Genomic DNA, 13,453 nt, shown 5'->3' with positions numbered 1-13,453 from the left:
TTCTCCCATTCAGTAGGTTGCCTGTTCACTCTGATGGTAGTTTCTTTTGCTGTGCAGAAGCTCTTTAGTTTAATTAGATCCCATTTGTCAATTTTGGCTTCTGTTGCCATTGCTTTTGGTGTTTTAGACATGAAGTCCTTTCCCATGCCTATGTCCTGAATGGTATTGTCTAGGTTTTCTTCCAGGGTTTTTATGATTTTAGGTCTAACATTGAAGTCTTTAATCCATCTTGAATTAATTTTTGTATAAGGTGTAAGGAAGGGATCCCATTTCAGCTTTCTACATATGGCTAGGCAGTTTTCCCAGCACCATTTATTAAATAGGGAATCCTTTCCCCTTTTCTTGTTTTTATCAGGTTTGTCAAAGATCAGGTGGTTGTAGATGTGTGGTATTATTCCTGAGGGTTCTGTTCTGTTCCATTGGTCTATATCTCTGTTTTGGTTCTAGTACCTTGCTGTTTTCTTTACTATAGCCTTGTAATGTAGTTTGAAGTCAGATAGCATGATGCCTCCAGCTTTGTTCTTTTGGGTTAGGATTGTCTTGGCAGTGCAGGTTCTTTTTTGGTTCCATATGAACTTTAAAGTAGTTTTTTCCCAATTCTGTGAAAAAAGTCATTGGTAGCTTGACGGGGATGGCATTGAATCTATAAATTACCTTGGGTAGTATGCCCATTTTCATGATATTGATTCTTCCTTTCCATGAGCACGGAATGTTCTTCCATTTGTTTGTGTCCTCTTTTATTTTGTTGAGCAGTGGTTTGTAGCTCTCCCTGAAGAGGTCTTTCACATCCCTTGTAAGTTGGATTCCTAGTTATTTGATTCTCTTTGAAGCAATCGTGAATGGGAGTTCACTCATGATTTGACGCTCTTTTTGTCTGTTGTTGGTGTATAAGAATGCTTGTGATTTTTGCACATTGATTTTGTATCCTGAGACTTTGCTAAAGTTGTTTATCAGCTTAAGGAGATTTTGGGCTGAGATGATGGGGTTTTCTAAATATACAGTCATGTCATCTGGGAACAGGTAGGATTTGACTTTCTGTTTTCCTAATTGAATACCCTTTATTTCTTTCTCTTGCTTGATTGCCCTGGCCAGAACTTCCAACACTATGTTGAATAGGAGTGGTTAGAGAGGGCATCCCTGTTTCGTGCCAGTTTTCAAAGGGAATGCTTCCAGTTTTTGTCCTTTCAGTATGATATTGGCTGTGGGTTTGTCATCAAATAGCTCTTATTATTTTGAGATATGTCCCATCAATACCGAATTTATTGAGCATTTTTAGCATGAAGGGCTGTTGAATTTCGTCAAAGGCCTTTTCTGCATCTATTGAGATAATCATGTGGTTTTTGTCTTTGGTTCTGTTTATATGATGGATTACGTTTATTGATGTGTGAATGTTGAACCAGCCTTGCATCCCAGGGATGAAGCCCTCTTGATCATGGTGGATAAGCTTTCTGATGTGCTGCTAGATTTGGTGCAGAAGGCAAGAAATAACTAAGATCAGAGCAGAAGTGAAGGAGATAGAGACACAAAAACCCTTCAAAAAATCAATGAATTCAGGAGCTGGTTTTTTGAAAAGATCAACAAAATTGATAGACTGCTAACAAGACTAATAAAGAAGAAAAGAGAGAAGAATCAAATAGGTGCAATAGAAAATGATAAAGGGGATATCATCACCAATCCCACAGAAATACAAACTACCAACAGAGAATACTATAAACACTCTATGCAAATAAACTAGAAAGTCTAGAAGAAATGGATAAATTCCTGGACACTTAACACCCTCCCAAGACTAAACGAGGAAGAAGTTGAATCCTTGAATAGACCAATAACAGGCTCTGAAATTGAGGCAATAGTTAATAGCTCACCAACCAAAAAAGTCCAGGACCTGATGGATTCACAGACGAATTCTACCAGAGGTACAAAGAGGAGCTGGTACCATTCCTTCTGATACTATTCCAATCAATTGAAAACAAGGGAATCCTCCCTAACTCGTTTTATGAGGTCGGCATTGTCCTGATACCAAAGCCTGGCAGAGACACAACAAAAAAAGAGAATTTTAGACCAATATCCCTGATGAACATTGATGCAGAAGTCCTCAATAACATATTATTTTTTAAAGTTCTTATTTAAAATATGTTTATTAAATAAATACTGTAGCGGTAACACGGAACAAATAATTATTAAAAAGAACTCCTAATCTTACCTGAATCTTTATAAAATCTATTTGATGATCTTTAGGCTGATTGTATTCTGAGGCTCAGCTGCCATGAGTTCTTCATTTTTCAATGATCATTGACTAGTTACCTTTGCTTAAAATTATTATGCTTCCTGGTTTATTATAAAGGATATTAACAAGTGTCCAGATGAAGAGATGTTTAGGGTAAGGTATAGGGAGGGTATGGAGCTTCCATTCCCTTCCAGGGCATGCCATCCTTCAGGAACCTCTGCATGTTCAGCTATCTAGAAGCTTCTTAAACATTTTAAACTTTTATATTGTTAAAAGATGTATTTAAATATATTTTGGAGGCTGCAGGGAAACATTTGCATTTCTTTACTTATGAAAAGGAAATGAACACCCCAGAAAATATAAACTTACTGGACATGTCACTGATCCAAAATTTGTAAAGCCTTTTTTCACATTATACGTTCCAACACAGATTCTTACTTCACATTTACTTATTCACCCCCCACCTCACCCTCACCCTTCTCCACAAAAAAGCAAGCAAACAACCTGTATAACTTCACAGTTGTCAATGGTTCCTTGCAATACTTCAGCTCTAAATCCTTTGTACCTCACCCACAGCTTTGTTGCAAATTTTCTTTCTGTAGTTTGAGAAACACTAATGCATTGTCTATGACACTAACTTTACTTTTGCCCTCATGGACAAGAGAGAATGTTTAAAATAGTTTATGTGATATCTCCTTAATAGCATTCCTTACCAAACCAAGCAACAATGTAAATAGAATAAAACCTTGTTATAATGTATTACTTGACATCTATTTTAGCTACCATTGTGCTCTCTGGAAGCAATCATTTGGTTGATTCATTAGCATTTACCTACTATTTATTAATTGCCTGACATTCTTCAGATATCATGTTAGGATGATGAAGACGGAAATGAAGACATGACCAATACAATCTCCCAGTTCCACTCTATCAGCACTGTATGAAAGAACTTTGTGATGATGGAAATACTCTGTGTCTGTGCTGGCTAATACAATAACCAGTATCCACATGTGGCTATTGAATGCTTGACATTTAGCTAGTGTGACTATGGATCTGAATTGTTAATTGTTAATAACAGCTTAATTGGAATGTACTTCACATACCATATAATTCACCCATTTACAGTGCACAATCCAGTGATTTTTAGTGTATTCAGAGTTGTGCAAGCATCAGTCAATTTTAGAACATTTTCATTGCCCTGAAAAGAAGCCCTGTATTCATTAACAATCACTCCCCATCTTCCCCCAGCTTCCACTGCTTTATGCAGCCACTAGTGTTTTTTTCTGTCTTGATGGATTTGCCTATTTTAGACATTTCATATAAATAGAATCACAATATTTGACCTTTAGTGACTGGCTAATTTAATTTCAATTTATTTAAATTTAATGATCACAGGTGGCTAGTGGCTACTATAATAAGCAAGTGAAGTGAAAGACCAAAGACAGATGCTTAAGAAATGCTGAAGGCTCAGGAGAAGAAAATCCTGCAGAAAGGGTAGGAGCAAAACAGAGAGCTAGGAGATGAACTTGGACAGAGCCTGCAGATAAGACAGGTTCATGAAGGAGGGAATGGTTAACAGTACCAAATAATACAGAGGGGTCAAAAAGTATAGTTCAGTGTGATAGTAAGCATCCTGAAGACGTAGAGGGCACTAGAATGTAGTCTTGGTGAGGAAGTGAGGGCAGGTGGCAGTCTTATATCATTATAGATGAAAGAAACAAAGGAACATTCACGATAGCTTGAAAGCGGGGTCAGAATTGATCAAAATTCTGTTCAGTTGTTGTTAATGGTATTTTTGTGGAGAACTGAGCCTGTATGTGGGCAGAAGAGAAGGATTCAGTAGAAATGAAGAAATTACAGATGATTAAGCAAGTTATGGAGGATGCAGGTGGAGACCGTCAGCCCAGGAGTAAGTCCAGTCAAGAAAAACAGTGTTTTTTCTCAAAGGGAGGAGGAATTGAAGAAAAAATAGGTGGAGATACAGTGCAGTTTTTACGTAGAAAGGATGACAATTCAAATAGCTCATTTACTTGGGTGAAGTAGGAATGAGGCCTTCTGAGGGTAAAATTTGGTTCCTGTGATTTCATTGTGATCACATGTGGAGAAGGAAGTGCTAAAACATTCTCCAGTGGGGCGAGGACTTGGTGGTTAGAGCGTCTGTCGCTGTCCACAGGAACCTGTCACCAAAAAAGGACAGACATTTTTAGGTACATAAGCCACATGACATCCAGAGAGATACTGATGTGTCCATTTTTGCCACTAAAATTAAAAAGTGCCGAAAATACTACATTTGAGTTCTTGAAAGAAGCGTTGTAGCTCCATGAGGTCATTTTCCTTCCCTCTCCCAGTTTCCTTCCTTCCTTCCTTCCTCCCTCCCTTCCCTCCCTCCCTCCCTTCCTTCCTTCCTTCCTTCCTTCCTTCCCTCCCTCCCTTCCTTCCTTCCTTCCTTCCTTCCTTCCTTCCTTCCTTCCTTCCTTCCTTCCTTCCTTCCTTCCTTCCCTCCCTCCCTCCCTTCCTTCCTTCCTTCCTTCCTTCCTTCCTTCCTTCCTTCCTTCCTTCCTTCCCTCCCTCCCTCCCTCCCTTCCTTCCTTCGCTTCCTTCCTTTCTCCTTCCTTTGCTTCTCTCTTCTTTCTATCTATGCTGCTTACACTTTGTAGAAACATAATGCTTTTTGCCTTATAATGCTCTTTGCCCTACAGGGAAAAAAATGAAAATAAAACAAAAAATTCTTAACTGATTCAAACCATAATGGATACAGTATTTTATCTTGTACATTATAATGAATTTTCTTTATTTTTTTAATCACTCTTTTTTATTTTCTTGACAAATTTTGTAACAGTGGAAGAGCTAGGAAATGCTTAGAACGATCTAAATGAAACCAACTATCCATATATAAAAGAAAAAGGGCCAGGCATGGTGGCTAATGCCTGTAATCCCAGCACTTTGGGAAGCCGACATGGGCAGATCTTGAGCCCAGGAGTTTAAGACCAGCCTGGGCCACATATCGAGACCCCATCTCTACAAAAAGGACAAAATTAGCTGGGCGTGGTGCCATGCACCTGTAGTCCCAGATACCCAGGAGGCTGAGGCAGGAGGATTGCCTGGGAGGTGGAGCAGTAAGTTGAGATCATGCCACTGTACTCCATCCTGGGAGCCTGGGTGACAGAGCCAGACCCTTTCATAAAATATATATATACACACACACACATACACACACACATATACACACACATGTATGTATGTATATGTGTGTGTGTGTGTGTGTGTGTGTATATATAGATACATATATATTGAGAGAGAGAGAGATCTATTCTGTGATGATGGAAATATTCTGTCTGTGCTGGCTAATACAATAGCCACTAGTCACAAGTGGCTATTGAATGTTTGACATTTAGCTAGTGTGTATATATATAGTATATCTTTTGGGGAAGATATACTATATATATACATATATGAAAAAGATACAAATTAATCATTATTGAATTAATAACATTGCTTTAGAACAAGCTTTCTATATAGATATTTTAGAAATTAAAGTAAACTTTTGTGGTCTTGTCAACATATAAATAATATTTACCCGTTTATTTATTTCTTTTAGGCTTTTAAAACCAAGGATGGCTATATTGTAGTTGGAGCAGGAAATAACCAGCAGTTTGCCACTGTGTGCAAGGTAATCTATAATTATCGGGATTGGTCTATGATCTTGTACAAAGCCAGGGAAAATTCAGTTTTGCCCAGGTCATAACCAACTTAGGCCCCTTGTGTTAGCACCTAAAAGTATAGGATTTTCATGCTTATAAAGGATAAGGCAGAGTCCAAATTAGCATTCTGTGTTTTCTTGTGGTATCTGACTGCATGTTAAAATGAAGAATCGTAGTAGCTTAAATTGTCCTAAAACTTGACCTGCCTATCAGTCCAAACAAAATGGGGGAAAAAAATCATTTTTAAAGGAACTTTTAATGCTGGTATTTTGTTCTTTTTTCCCCTCCCTCCTTTCCTTCCTGCCTTCCTTTCTTCCTTTCCTTCTCTACCTTCTTCTTTTACTATATCAGATTCATAGGACCCATATATAGTTAAGCTACTCCCATATTTATTTTATTTACTACTGGAAATTTTGAAACTGTTTTTCAACTTAACCTTTATTTAATGAGTACCTTTCTGAAGAATTTATGTTTCAAGGTTTTAGGAATTAAGATTATATTAAAATTGTTCCTTCCCAACAAGGCCTTAAAATAAAGGCCTTGGAATCATTTTAAATAATTTATTCTTAGGGATATTCTAAACTTGTAGCATTTATTAGACTTAGTGATCTCGGAACACTACAATCTCCACCTCATTGCTTCAAGCGATTCTCCTGACTCAGCCTCCAGAGGAGCTGGGATTACAGGTGCACGCCACCATGCCTGGCTATTTTTGTGTTTTTAGTAGAGATGAGGTTTCACCATGCTGGCCAGGCTGGTCTTGAACTCCTGACCTCAAGCGATCTGCCCACCTCAGCCTCCCAAAGTTCTAGGATTACAGGTGGAACCACTGCCACCTGGCCTACTAGACGTTTTTTTCTTTTCCTTTACTTGATGTTTATATGAGTTACCAAGACTTTGGTATTTTGTTTTAATTTTAGAAGTTAGGTTTCTGTTCATTTTTTCTAGTTTTAATCCAGGGAATAGAATCTCATGTTTATTTTTATTTTTCTTAAATATATCCAAAGGCCTTACCTGTTAAGGATTTCTTTCTTTCTTTTTTTTTTTTTTTTGAGAGACAATTAGTTTTTATACTAAATTTTACCATGAGCTTTTCAGTGTTATTAAAGATGACTATGAGGGCCGGGTGCGGTGGCTCACACCTGCAATCCCAGCACTTTGACAGACAGAGGTGGGCAGATTGCCTGAGCTCAGGAGTTCGTGACCAGCCTGAGCAACATGGTGAAATCCAGTCTCTACTAAAATACAAACAGCCGCGCGTGGTGGCCATGCGCCTGTAGTCCCAGCTACTCCGGAAGCTGATGCAGGAGAATTGCTTGAACCCGGGAGTCAGAGGTTGCAGTGAGCTGAGATTACACCATGGCACTGGAGCCTGGGTGACAGAGGGAGACTCTGTCTCAAAAAAAAAAAAAAAAAATGACGCCTATGAAATCCTGAATCTCATTTACTGTAGTTAACTTATTATGTACAAAAATTATTTATTACTGTGCCTCTTTTGTATGAGAAGTTAGGGAGCAGAGCTAAAAACCACAGCAAAGGGGTGGGAAGAATCATGGAGAAGGTGACAAATGGAGATAGTTCTGATTGCAGGAAGGGCTGAAACATCTGAGGTGGGAAAGAGGGGAGCCTTTTAAATGGTGACTCTGAGTAAATGTAGGGAAAATCGATTCAAACATTTGATCTGGGATCAAAGAATCTTTATTATGAACGGTCAATGTTAAAAATATGAAACATACGGAAGCTGTTGCCTGTGAAGTCATTTGCGTACTCTAACTGTAGAGATGTAAAAGCCAGTTCATTGCTATAAACGAGTACAGATTTTCTTCCTGGGCCATATGTTTTGGAGTTTTCTTTCTCCAGAAAGTGGTGGGGTTGGGGGTGGGAGGACCTGGCAGCGAAAATTACTGCTTGACATACTCTTTAGTTTTGAAAATAACTGTACTGAATTCTTTGTATTTTTGATTCATTACTGCTGATCAAGTTAACACTTTTGAACTTCCTCATAAATATCCATAAGAGCAGTTTTCAACAAAGGTTCTTATTTCAAAGCATTTGTCAGAAGTTTTAGTACTGGAATATGACTTATTGTTATGGTGTGTTATAACACATTGCTTATAAAGGAGACTATTGGAGGGCCTTAGGAATGGCACACTTGACCTTGATTTTCCCATATGAAAATTAGGAATGATAATCCCTGTTATGAGCCATTAATCCAATGTCTTTAAAACTCTTTGAGATTCTCAGGAGATTTATGTGTACAGGATTCTTGAGTTATTTACATTATTAGCTAGGCATCCTGTGTGAATGTTGCAATCTGACTGACTTTTTCAAATCTTTGTAATTACACCCTTACATGTAAACTTGTCCTAAACACCTTCTTACCTAAGAAAAGTCATCTGTTCCTTCATTCTGATGCAAGGTTTTCTTCCCTTCCCAGTTATGTGTAGTGTGTGGATTTCTTCTAAGCTGTTTTTTTTTACTCATATTTATTTATTACTGAGGGCCTTGTTATTCAAACTGGGCTTATAGAAGATGGGGTTCCCAGTTCTTCAGAGTGACCCCCTCAAAACTGTTTTTTTGTCAAGTACGCTCCATCAGGAAAGATGGGACAGCTTTACTTCCTGGGGAGAAATGTGGCAGTACTGTCTGTGACAAATGATTGGAATTGACTTATGCTTAGTCTCTTTCCAAAATAGAATTCATATAATGATTGACTGATAATTCTTGGGGAGGAGCTGTATTAGCGAGCTTTCACTGTAAGGAGTTGGATGAGAGTAAGAGTTGGGTTCCAGTCTGAGGTTCCAGAAAATATTCTTGTGTATAAAGTGAATTTTGTTCATAATAAGCCCTACTTAATGTTCCTTACCATGATACAGCAAAGTAAGAAAGTGAGCATATGTAAGCTATTTTAAGTTGATGGATGCCACCCCTAATGGGTATTCCCATGTGAAATATTGAATACTGACATCATTTTGAAAGTAATGTAGATTGAAGGCTTCTTTTATTGGAGAGACTATACATTGGTTCTCAATGTAGTATGCATAGGAATGTTATTTAACACCATTCCCAAAGATTTTACTTTAGTATGTCTGGGGTGAGATAGAGGAAACTTCAGTTTTAAGGAGGACTGTAGGTGATTTTGGAGCAGGTTTTTAAACCGCCTGCTCCAAAATATAATATATCCAAGGTATAATGTTTAAGGCCTACTGTAAGTCTTGTTAGTAGGTAGGTGAACACTGTCAAGGTCCTTCATCTTTTCGAAGCATCTGTTCTCCTATGTATAAAATGAAGATTATAATATGTAATTATATTTATATGCAACTTAGGGGTTTGGAAAATGTTAGAGAAGGGAAGCACTTAGAATAGGCGTTGCTCATATGCACTTAATAAATGACATCTATGAAAATTAGATGTGAAGATTCTGGTTCTGAGGAGGATAGAGTAAATACACTTTTCCCACTTACCCTGAGCATGGTGATCATACCTGGACAGAATTGCTTGAGTCCATGAAGCATATATTAAAAGACTTTGAAAAGTAAATAGTAAGAGATTTAGGGGAGAACACCCAAATTTGAAGTACCTCTAACCGGCAGTCAACTTAACCAGCTTTTCCCTCCAGTTATTCCTTCACTCGAGTCTAGTTGAACCTGAAACCTGGACGTGAGCACCAGGCAACGCAGCAGATATCCAGGAAATGCTCTTTATTCCTGGTGCAAAGAACATGAAAAAGTGAGCTGTAATGTCAGAGAGAGTATGGATATAGTTTGTTTTCCCCTCCTTTCCATTTTCTTTTTTTTTTTTTTTTGAGACGGAGTCTCGCTCTGTCGCTCAGGCTGGAGTGCAGTGGCCAGATCTCAGCTCACTGCAAGCTCCGCGTCCCGGGTTTACGCCATTCTCCTGCCTCAGCCTCCCGAGTAGCTGGGATTACAGGCGCCTGCCACCTCGCCCGGCTAGTTTTTTTTTTTTTTTGTATTTTTTAGTAGAGACGGGGTTTCACCGAGTTAGCCAGGATGGTCTTGATCTCCTGACCTCGTGATCCGCCTGTCTCGGCCTCCCAAAGTGCTGGGATTACAGGCTTGAGCCACCGCGCCCAGCCTCCGTTCCATTTCCTTATGCCCCAGACCCCAAGTAATCCTGTATTGGAAACAGCAGATGAGTAGGAGCCAACTCTGCGAAAGAAGAACTTTCTTTATTGCTGAGCTGTGATCCCAAAGAAAGGAGTGAATCCCTGTTCCTTTTTTCCCCTCCATCCTCCCATTGCATGGCCTCTGCCCTGAAACCATGCTGGGGAGTGGGACAACTAAAGTAGGAACCCTGGGCAACTGGAAAATGCTAGAGAGATTGCCAAGAGAAGATCTTGACAATGCTATCCTTTATGTTGTTTATGAACTCTTGGGATCACCCCTTACTTGCATATGCACTAATTTGATCCTAATCAGCATACCAAAGATGATAGGAACTGAATTAATAAATAGACAACTGCCCAGGTTGTCATATGACCATTAGGTTTGGCACATACTAGTCAGATTCAAATAACACTGCAAAGGCTTTGAAAACTTAATCAACAGGAGAATCAGAGCACACAGAAGTTGGGTTAGAACTGGCAGCTTGGATGTAACCAGGTCAATTGTCTGCTAAATCAGCAAGAGTAAAAATTCTCCTTAGAATTTAAACAAGACTCAGTGGCTCATAATATAATGTTCAAAATGTCCAGGATACAATCCATTATTACTCAGCATATGAAGAACCAGAACTTGCATGAGAAAAGGCCATCAATGCCAATGCGAAGATGACGCAGATGTTGGAATTAACTTACAAAGATGTTTACATAGTTATTATAACAATGTTCTAAAAAGCATCACAAATACCATTTAAATAAATGGAATATAGAAATATTCCACAAAGAAATACAAGATATGAAGAAGAATCAAAGGGAAAATTAAAAACTTAAAAGTATAATAACCAAGAAAAAATTACACCTCACCAGTTGAGCTCAATAGTGCAATGAAGATGACAAGGAACTTAAAGATAGATCAATAGAAATTATTCAATGTGAACAATAGAGAAAACAAAAGATAGCTCCTTCCTACTCAAAACAAGAAATAACAGATCCTCAGGAACCTGTGCAACAATAACAAAAAGTCCAATATTTATGTCATTGTAGTCCCAGAATGAGGGGAGAAAGTGTACATGCTGGAAAATATTTGAAGAAATAACAATTGTATATATACCAAATTTGGTAACAGTTAAATGCCCATAGATTTAATAATTTCGGCAAACCATAAATGGGATAAACTGAAACAAATCTATGCATGAATACATAATGTGTCCCTTAACAACAGGTATATGTCCTGAGAAACGTGTCAGTTGGTGGTGGTGTGTGAATATCGGAGTGTACTTACACCAACCTAGATGGTATAGCCTGCTACACACTTAGGCTATATGGGATAGCCTGTTCCTCCTAGGCTATAAATCTGTACAGCATATACATGTTACTGCACTCAATACTATAGGCAGTTGTAACACAATGGATACTCAAAAATCATCCAGAAAAACACTCAGTGGACAAAAAGAATGTATTATCTACGGGGGATCAGTGACTCAATTAACTGCATTTTTTTTTGTCAGAAATTAATGCTAGGGAAGAAGTGGCACAACATGTGGAAAGAAATGCCAACCTAGATTTCAATATCCAGTAGAAATATCCTTAAGAAATGAAGGTTAAATAAAGACATTCTGTGTAAAGGAAAACTAATGGAAGTTGTAGTCAGCCGACTTGCTCTAAAATAATTTTTCAAGGAATTTTTTCATTTACAGAAGGTAAATGTTGTCAGAAGGGAACTGAAAACATGAGAAATGAAGAAAAAACAACATAAATAGTAAATATCTGGGTGAATATAATGGTCTATTCTTTTCCTAGTGAATTCTTTGAAATATTTGATGGGTGAAAGCAAACATTAAGATACTGTCTGATGGGATTTTCGGTGTATGTAGATCTAACATACAGATAAATACAACATAAAATGGGGAGAGTAAAGGGACTATATTGTAGTAAGTTTGCTATATTCCACTTGAAGTGGTAAAATTTTGATTCTAACTACCCTGTGAAAAGTATATGCATTATGGTCCCCTAAGCAATAAACATCTATCATTAAACATCTATGCAAAAATATAGCCAAAATCAAAATAGGTAAATGTAATAGTAACAACCCTAAAGAAGACCAGAAAGCAAAACAGAATAGAATAAACAAAACAGAAAAAAGAATAAACTGATAGATCTAAGTCATTCAAAAATATGAATAACATTAAATGTGAATGGTCTTAATGTTATGAATTAAAACAAGTTGTCAGAAAAAAATGACCCAACTCTATGCTGTCCAATGCATATTTGAAATTCACATCAAATATAACGATACTGTCAAATTAAAGTAAGAGGATGGAAAAATATACAAACACAAACAAAAGGGGCAAACACTAATGAAAAGAAAGCTGGAGTGGGGCTATATTAACTATGGACCAGTTTTTGTCATCTCAGAAAACTTGTTTGCAACAAATTCTTGTGCAAATACTTATTTAACATTTATACTGGCAGAGGGAAGATCAGATGATCTGAATTTGTTGAGAAATTGTAAAACCTCCTATTTCACGAGAGAGATGTTGCCTTTTCCTTTATCTAAAAACTAGATTCCAGTAGTTCTTATGCTGCAAGTGATTCTCTGTTTCTGCCCCTTCCTGCATATGCAAAGATCTTTTATTTCAGTACTGAGTTATATTTTCTATTATACTGGATGCCATTTTAAATGGCAATTAAACTTAACATGTGTTGTATCAGTAATGCACATAAAGTGATGGTGGTGTATATGAACATTATGACTTACAGTCAGTGACAACTCTTCATAATTTTCTCCTGACAAACAACTCTTTCAAGAGACCATATAGCTTTTAAGAAGCACCTGTATATTTTATTTATTTATTTTTATTTATGAGATGGAGTCTCACACTATTGCCCAGGCTGGAATGCAGTAGTGCAATCTTGGTTCACAGCAACCTCCACCTCCTGGGTTCAAATGATTCTTGTGCCTCAGCCCCCTGAGTAGCTGGGATTACAGGGACCCACTGTCATGCCCGGCTAATTGTTGTATTTTTAGTAGAGATGGGGTTTCACCATGTTGGCCAGGTTGGTCTCTAACTCCTGACCTCAGGTGATCCACCCACTTCGGCCTCCCAAAAGTGCTGGGATTATAGGCGTGAGCCACCGTGCCTGGCTGCAGCTAAAAAGTGATTTTAGACACAATGGAATAAGGCATATGCATAGAATAATGTCTGAAATATCATACACCTGGAAGTGTTCACATTGTTTATCTGTGAGCTTGTCAGTTGAAGAATGTAAGCATTTGGGCTATACCAGTGAACAAAACATTTAAAATATTTTGACTTTGTGAAGCTTACATTTTAGCAGGGCAGACAGATATGGAGTAATAAACATAATAAATATGTTAGGTGATAAATATTATGGGAAAAAATGGGC

At 37.8% G+C, this 13,453-nt stretch overlaps 1 protein-coding gene across 1 annotated transcript in view; it reads left to right on the top strand.

Annotated features, from left to right (window-relative positions):
- The window catches only part of SUGCT (succinyl-CoA:glutarate-CoA transferase), a 700,241-nt gene that overhangs the window by 260,001 nt on the left and 426,787 nt on the right, over positions 1-13,453 (top strand). Inside the window, 1 exon segment of the mRNA XM_011944524.1 lies at positions 5,823-5,894. Coding sequence (XP_011799914.1) covers positions 5,823-5,894 — 72 coding nt within the window.

The sequence above is a fragment of the Colobus angolensis genome, unplaced genomic scaffold (assembly GCF_000951035.1).
Source record: "Colobus angolensis palliatus isolate OR3802 unplaced genomic scaffold, Cang.pa_1.0 Scaffold232, whole genome shotgun sequence".
Taxonomy (NCBI): domain Eukaryota; kingdom Metazoa; phylum Chordata; class Mammalia; order Primates; family Cercopithecidae; genus Colobus; species Colobus angolensis.
The sequence above is the reverse complement of the archived record's forward strand: the minus strand, read 5'-3'. Positions and strand labels throughout refer to the sequence as shown.